Raw genomic sequence first — 7,976 nt, 5'->3', positions numbered from 1 at the left:
CTCAAAAAAAAAAAAAAAAAAAAAGTACTGGCAGAGAATGATTTGGCGAATTACATGATTTAGCAAGCTTGTAAGAGTTAGCAGCCTTATCGAAGAGATCAGCGGCATCTTCGTACTTGGAACCGAATAATCCCCAACCATTAAGCTTCTTCTCCGCTTTCTTCTCGAATTCCTCTCCCTTAGCAAGCTGATCGGCCATCTTTAAACAGAATCCTCGAGTTTGCTTCGAGCTTGAGGAATTAAACGAGGAGTATAAACAGGGAGAGAAATTAAGGGGAAACTAGTACGGTCAACTATGGGCTTTGTTGGTCCAAGGAAGGTTAGAGACTTTCCTTTGAGAATAACCTTTGTCCCGTCGACCCCGCCTAAGCTTGTGCGCGCCGTCAGAAACCCGCGGGTTGAAATGCCGAAACTAGCGGCCACCTGGGCTTACGATTAGGCGGCCTCCCAAAACGACATGTCGTAAATAAGCATTGGAATGATAAGGAGCGGCGTCGTTTAAATGGATGGATTTTTTCTCCTTTTAACCTTTTATTAATTTTTAAAATAATACTTTTTTTATGAATGAAAAATCGCCACATTAAAATAATCTAAACATAATTTGAAATATTGAGTGAAATTTCTGGATATATCCTAGTGATGAACTTGAAACCAGAAAGAACCACTAATTCGAAGGCGGCAACGGGGCTGCTTGCAAAAGCTAAAGCTCCACTAGAACACGATTATGAGTTTATCCATCAATTTTGTGGTCGCGCAACCCGTTCAATCCATTGTCTTTCCTTCACGAACGCCCAATGGCCAGGCTAGTCTCTCATTCCCTCAAGCAATTTCGCTTCTTCTTCTTCTTCTTTTTCCTCCAGAATTGAGATTTATTTTGGTAATGGTTGAAAATCTTGGCAGATAAGGAATTCATCTTTAACAACAACGCATTCTGCTACCCAAAAAGCTATTACAATCTCCGGTATCAAAATTCCCAATTCGGTTTCAGTTGATAAAAGTAATTCCCGTCTTGAAATTCAGCCGCTTGTTGATCTTCTGCGTGGTTGTTTGGATGCAAGGTTTCTGAAACAAGCAAAGACTGTGCATGGGTTTTTGTTAAAATCAAAACTTTCAAACCATGATTCTATGGTTTTGCTTAATCATGTTGCTGACGCTTATTCGAAATGCTCCGATATCGATGCTGCCTGTCGCCTGTTTGATAAAATGTCCCAGAGAAACATATTTTCATGGACTGTCATAATTGCTGGATTGGCTAAGAATGGTTTGTTCCACGATGGGTTTGAGTTCTTCTGTGAAATGCAGAGTCAGGATATTTTCCCTGATCAGTTTGCTTATTCTGGTGTCTTACAGATATGCATTGGCCTGGAGTCCATTGAATTGGGCAAAATGGTTCATGCCCAGATTGTTATTAGAGGCTTTGCATCTCATACTTTTGTGTCTACTGCTCTTCTTAATATGTATGCAAAGTTACAAAAGATTGATGATTCATACGAGGTGTTTAACACCATGACTGAAGTCAATGTAGTCTCATGGAATGCCATGATCTCAGGGTTCACATCAAATGGTCTTTACTCAGATGCTTTTGATCATTTTCTCAGAATGAAAGGAGAAGGAGTAACACCCGATGCTCAAACATTTATCAGCATTGCAAAAGCTATCGGTATGTTACGAGATGTGAACAAGGCGAAAGAAATTAGCCGTTATGCTTCTAAGTTGGGTATGGACTCTAATACTCTTGTGGGTACTGCCCTTATTGATATGCATTCTAAATGTGGATCTTTGCAAGAGGCAAGATCTATCTTTGACTCACATTTCACCAATTGTCGGGTTAATGGACCGTGGAATGCTATGATTTCGGGGTATTTACAGAGTGAGTTTAATGAAGAAGCCTTGGAATTGTTTGCCAAAATGTGTCTAAACAACGTACACTTGGACCGTTACACCTACTGTAGTGTATTTAATGCTATAGCTGCTTTGAAGTGTTTGTCATTGGGAAAGAAGGTTCATGCCAGGGCTATAAAATCAGGATTGGAAGTGAATAATATAAGTATTTCCAATGCAGTGGCTAATGCTTATGCTAAATGTGGATCGCTGGAGGATTTAAGAAAGGTCTTTTACAGTATGGAAGAAAGAGATTTAGTATCTTGGACCACCCTAGTGACTGCTTACTCTCAATGTTCTGAATGGGACAAAGCAATAGAGATCTTCTCAAATATGAGAGAAGAAGGTTTTGCACCCAATCAATTTGCCTTTTCTAGTGTGCTTGTTTCATGTGCTAGCCTTTGCTTACTCGAGTACGGTCAGCAAGTCCACGGGTTCATTTGCAAGGTTGGCTTGGATATGGACAAATGCATACAAAGTGCTCTGATTGACATGTATGCCAAATGTGGCAGTCTGGCTGAGGCGAAGAAGGCTTTCGATAAAATCTCTGATGCTGATACAGTTTCATGGACTGCTATAATAGCAGGTCATGCTCAACACGGTATGGTCGATAACGCTCTTCAACTCTTTAGGAGGATGGAGCAGTTAGGTGTGGAGCCCAATGCTGTTACTTTTTTATGTGTTCTATTTGCTTGTAGCCATGGAGGTCTGGTAGAAGAAGGCCTACAGTACTTCAAGCTAATGAAGGAAACCTATGGTTTGGTCCCAGGGATGGAGCATTATTCCTGTATTGTCGATCTCTTAAGTCGCGTGGGACGTCTAAACGATGCAATGGAATTTATAAGTAAGATGCCCATAGAGCCGAATGAAATGGTTTGGCAGACCTTGTTGGGGGCATGCAGGGTCCATGGTAATGTTGAATTGGGAGAGCTTGCTGCTCAGAAGATACGTTCTTTCAAAGCCGAAAACTCTGCCACCTATGTTCTTTTATCCAACACCTATATCGAATCAGGGATTTACAAAAACGGACTTAGTTTGCGGCATGTGATGAAAGAGCAGGGCGTAAAAAAGGAACCAGGATGTAGTTGGATCTCTGTGAATGGTACATTACATAAATTTTATGCAGGTGATCAACAACATCCAGAAAAAGATAAAATTTATGCAAAGCTAGAAGAGTTGAGGTTGAAGGCCAATTCTTTGGATGTTGTACCAGATTTGAGTTACGAGCTGTAAGACATGGACCTCGGTTAAGTCATACGGGTACGGATGGAAGCCCCGGTCCCCTCGACCAAATCTCCATGGAGAAAAATAAACGCATCAGCTAAAGATATCAAATTAAACAGTGAAGGCAAATGAGTGCTTAAGAACTAAATTTGGGGCTAAAGTATATGGGACTTACAGGTATGATTGTCTGCATTATTCATCTCCTGCAGGTTCTGAAATATGTATGATGATGTACTGCATTAGATAAGGAAGAATAAGGATTCGGATTAGGGGAATGACGAAAAGCGCCACAGACCATGCTTGGTTCTATGAAGATCTTTTACTTTTTGACAATATGATTGCTTTATTGGGTGAAGGCTTCAGAAGTTTGACCTCTTCTATAGTAATACATTGTTATGGTGTTCTAATATGGAATCATAGAGCCTTTCTGCTTATGATCTTACTGGGGTCTACCGAACTCGTCGTACTCGAAAGTTGCAAAAATTATCATTACATTACATGAATAAGTTTGGGAAGAAATTTCTCCCTCTGATTTATTTTTGTTTTAACTCTCTAAATTTGTCTTTTATCCTTCCTTTTTTTCCTTGGAAACGTGGCCTAGTTGTTCTATTTATCATGCCAAGGATCTGTTTACTATTTCTCCCGTGAATTAGCTGAAATGAGTTCACTGTTCTATATTATTATGATTATTGCTTTTTCCTTTTTACCATAAGAAGAATTCGATTGTGTTCTAATTACTGCAGAACTAAAATATTTTCCACATGATCTCTCATAACTAACCATTATGCTTCTTCTTCCCCACCAATAACCTCACTAGCTGTTCCAGAAGGTAAATTATGCCTCAGCTCTCATGGCTTTGCTTTGGGTTTTTCCAAAATGTCTTATACCAATAGAGATGTATTCCTTATTTATAAATCTACGATCATTCCCTAAATTAGCCAACGTGGGACTCCCTCCGAACAATCCTTTTCCTAGGCATATAAGTAAAAAAAAGAAAAAAAAGAGTGCAAAAACAGTGTCTGTTCTTAGATAACGCATTTAGTGAGTTAATGTGTGCCTTTGAGAGACTATCCAAAAAACAAAGGCTGTTATATGAAATGTGTTGTGGGTATGGCTCTGTTAGCTTGTTGTGCCATTATATGTGGTCCTTTGCTGGATTTATATGCAGGTTCCTCAACATGTGAAGAAGAAGATGGGACAAGCGACTTCCAGTGCGCATGTATGTATATATATATGTACTGGAAATGTATGCATCTCCAAGCCTACAAACCGCCCCCGTGACCTGAAATGTTGAAATCTTTCTGTCAACATCAGTGGAGGATAACAACAATAAGGTACGTCTCCTAACTCAATGCTATGCATTTTGTTGCTACTTATACAGAGTTATTTGCTGCTTGGGCCACCCTAATTCCTGTTTCCATCTAAATAGATACATTTATTTATACATTTACGAAGAAAAAGAAAGAAAAAAAGATGCTGGGTTTGAACGTACAAGACAAAACTTATATAGCTGTCATAAGTTCATGACGATAGCAGAGTAGCTGCTACAATTCTAAGACTGACGGCTCTTTGAGAGCGACCCTTTTCAAATCTCTCCTTTCCCACATTTTCTCCTGATATTTAATGATCCATCTGGGTTTAGAATAAGGTCATGAAGTGTTCATTATGTATACCATATGATGTTCTTAGCATGCTGTGACCCAACCAAACTGCTGCTTGTCTTTGTTGTTTATATTATCCTTGTAGAGATTCTTACCAACCAAAGTGAACAAGAGAGGCACTTATCACTAACTTTATACTTTTATTAACTTTTGTTTCCATTGTACATTTGCATGTGAATGTACTTTCCCGAAGAGCAACTCACGTGAGCTTTTGTAGCAAGTCACAAGAATCCTATAACTTTGTTCCACAAAAACGGATAACTTTATAATTTTATATACCCACACACACACACACATAGAAATTTGAAATTTTGAAAATTTGAAAATAGAATCGGATATGGTTAAGTTATATATCATCAACATCGAGGAGTTTATTCAGTGTGTTCGTAGTATTCAGACAAAATTACATATTAATTTTAATGTGAGATCCTACGTTGGTTGGAGAGAAGAACGAAGCATTTCTTATAAGGGTGTGGAAACCTTTCTCTAGCAGACATACTTTAAAACTGTGAGGTTGACAGTGATACATAACGAGCCAAAACGAATAATATTTGCTAGCAGTGGGTTTAAGCTGTTACAGTTTCACTCTCAATTACGTCACCCACCGTCAAATACAATGTGTTCCCTTCCACGAGGGTCTCTCCCACTTTATTGCAACGGAGGAACATAGAATGTGGGGTGGAAGAAAAGGTAAATCTAAATAATTTAATGCTAATTAAGCACGTATTTTGATAATGAAAAACTGATTAGAATGTGAGATTAACATCGAAAGTTGAGTTGTAAAGTTGTAAAGTGTTGTATTGTTGACCTTTTCTTTGAAAGCTTTTTAAGGTTTATGTCAAGATTAGAATTAAAGGGTTTCTTTTGTTTGTTTCAATCTTATATTGTGACAAATTTAGTGTCATTTTACAGTATGAACGTCCTTGAATCCAGCCATCCAGTAAAGCAAAGCAAAGCAGATGATGATCAAAACGGGAGTGTCTGGGGGCGTGCATTATTGAGGGGTGCGGGGGGATCGTGTCTGGGTCGATGACTGTAGAACAAAGCAGGCATGTGAAAAATCAAATCAAAAGGAAAAACAAAAGAGCAGTTTTAAAAATTAAAATTCCAAGCTGGGTTTGTTTTGTTGTTGAAGAAACAGTCATGATAATAGGCGTTAGTGTTATTATCGAAACAAGTGCGAAACAAGTGCAGACAAAGAGCTTATCTGTGTTCATTTTGTTGCCTTCCTCTTTTTCCATAATTCATCATATATGTATATATATATCGATAAGCATCCCGTCACGCTCAATCCAATCAATATCGTGGTTAAAATTGATTGAGAGAGCCTAATATGAACATCGAAACTATCGTTTTTACGTCGTTAAATGATATATTATTTTACTTTATGGATCGAGTTGGATTGTACTACAAATTTTGTAGAAGTACAAGAGATTGGTGTGTCTAGTGTATTGTTCTGTTGTAATGATTAAAGGGCACACATGTGAATAGAGAGTGGATACCTCCAGTGTATCGGTAACGGCCTAAGCTCACCACTAGCAAATGTTATCTTCTTTGAACTTTTCTTTCGAACTCCATTCAAAGTTTAGGGTTGTAATAGCTAAAACGCGTCTACTAGGGGTTGTAATAGCCTGAGTCTGCCATTAATACATTAATAAATATTGTTCTCTTTGGGCTTTCCCTTTTGGACTTCCCTCAATAACTTTCCCTTTCGAGCATCCTTCAAAGTTTTTAAAACCCGTTTGCTAGGGTTTAAAAGCTAAAACAGCCTACCCTTAGTTTGGCTTTCTCTTTTGGGCTTCCTTCAAAGTTTTAAAACATGTCTAATAGGGAGAGATGCTTCGTTCTTCATCGACTCGATGGGGGATCTCGTAGTATTGTTTCCTTTTCTTCTTCAATTACGTTCTTTCTAAGTTACGAAACGCAGATTAGTTTACGCCGAGATGAACGTATGGATGACGAGATTAATGATATGAATTTGGAAGATTGAAGAAGAAGGGTATGATGATCGTAAGAAGTATGAAGGTAAGGAAGAAACGCAGAAGGGTGGGGCACGTGTAGAGAGAGGAAGAAGAAATATGAAGAGAATTCAAAATGAAAACTCCCCCGTGAGGAGTGTTTGGAGGCATTCAAAACCCACAACTAAACATCCTTTTGGTTGCTTCTTTCGATGCCCATTTTTTTCACTCCCATCACGAGCCCCTTTTCATTTCTGCCCCCACAACTTTTATATACTCATTTTTAACATTATTGCTGGAATAATAGGAAGCTTATACGTATAATTCAAATCATGTCTTATATATATATATATATATTTATATGGTTGTAGAGGAAGCTAGCCAACACAAGTTGGTATAGATTTGAGGCCTCACCATGCCTTTATAAAAACACACACAAGAAAAAGAAACATATAACACACAAACAAAAAGGCTACAATCCATCCATGGTTTCTAGAGAGCACAACAACGCAGCTCTTCATCACAACCTCCAATTACTTCGCTCTATTACCAATTCTCATGCTGTAATTTCCCTCTCTTTTCTCTTCATTTTGTTCATCGCGTTCTTCGTGTTCTTCGTGTTCTTTGATTCGATTCTCAATTCATTCATAAAAAGTTATGATTTTTATGTGTGTAGCAGCTCAACAAGGCCTCGATTATAGTGGATGCATCAAAATACATCGAGGAGCTTAAACAAAAAGTAGAAAGATTGAATCAAGATATCTCAACCGTTCAAACTTCAATCCATCCCATGGTATTTTCTTCAATCAACAACAACTTTTTCACTTAAATTATTCAAGAACAACCAAAAAAAAACATACCCATTTGTTGATTATAGCAGGTGACAGTGGAAAGCCTAGCAAAGGGGTTTTCCATTAATGTATTTTCAGAAAAGAGCTGCCAAGGCCTGCTCGTGTCGATATTAGAAGCCTTTGAAGAGCTGGGGCTGAATGTTCTTGAAGCTAGGGTTTCTTGTACAGATAGTTTCCAATTACAAGCTATTGCAGAAGTAAGATACTACAAGCACCCATCTTTCTATAATTATGCATATAAATCATCATCATTATAAAAACATATATTTATTATTATTATTCCATGGTCAAGAAAGTCAAATCAATCATTCATTTTAACAAGAATATTTACCTAAAGTAATGGAATTTTCCATCTAATCATACACTTCAATGTCGGGTTTTTTTTTTTTTTTTTTTTTTAA

At 37.9% G+C, this 7,976-nt stretch overlaps 3 protein-coding genes across 6 annotated transcripts in view; 2 read left to right on the top strand and 1 right to left on the bottom strand.

Annotated features, from left to right (window-relative positions):
- The window catches only part of LOC111488888 (alpha-soluble NSF attachment protein 2-like), a 5,179-nt gene extending 4,803 nt beyond the window's left edge, over positions 1-376 (bottom strand). Inside the window, exon 1 of the mRNA XM_023136818.1 lies at positions 55-376. Within this exon, the coding sequence (XP_022992586.1) occupies positions 55-199 (145 nt within the window). The 5' untranslated portion in view covers positions 200-376. The remainder of the gene's footprint in view (positions 1-54) is intronic.
- A 248-nt stretch (positions 377-624) lies between these two features.
- LOC111489649 (pentatricopeptide repeat-containing protein At2g27610-like) lies at positions 625-3,637 on the top strand. Its single transcript, XM_023137968.1, has 2 exons — positions 625-802; positions 901-3,637. The coding sequence occupies exons 1-2, from the start codon at positions 725-727 to the stop codon at positions 3,112-3,114; spliced, it is 2,292 nt and encodes a 763-aa protein (XP_022993736.1). The 5' UTR covers positions 625-724; the 3' UTR covers positions 3,115-3,637.
- Positions 3,638-7,095: 3,458 nt separating this feature from the next.
- Positions 7,096-7,976, top strand: part of LOC111489817 — a 1,702-nt gene continuing 821 nt past the window's right edge. The window contains exons 1-3 of one of the 4 annotated variants that reach the window (XM_023138219.1): positions 7,096-7,287; positions 7,404-7,517; positions 7,605-7,772. In XM_023138219.1, the coding sequence (XP_022993987.1) occupies positions 7,210-7,287; positions 7,404-7,517; positions 7,605-7,772 (360 nt within the window). In that variant the 5' untranslated portion in view covers positions 7,096-7,209. Of the gene's footprint in view, positions 7,288-7,400; positions 7,518-7,601; positions 7,773-7,976 lie in introns of all 4 variants that reach the window. The other 3 variants (XM_023138217.1, XM_023138218.1, XM_023138216.1) reach the window with 3 other exon arrangements.

The sequence above is a fragment of the Cucurbita maxima genome, unplaced genomic scaffold (genome assembly GCF_002738345.1).
Source record: "Cucurbita maxima cultivar Rimu unplaced genomic scaffold, Cmax_1.0 Cma_Scf00014, whole genome shotgun sequence".
Lineage (NCBI taxonomy): Eukaryota > Viridiplantae > Streptophyta > Magnoliopsida > Cucurbitales > Cucurbitaceae > Cucurbita > Cucurbita maxima.
The sequence above is the reverse complement of the archived record's forward strand: the minus strand, read 5'-3'. Positions and strand labels throughout refer to the sequence as shown.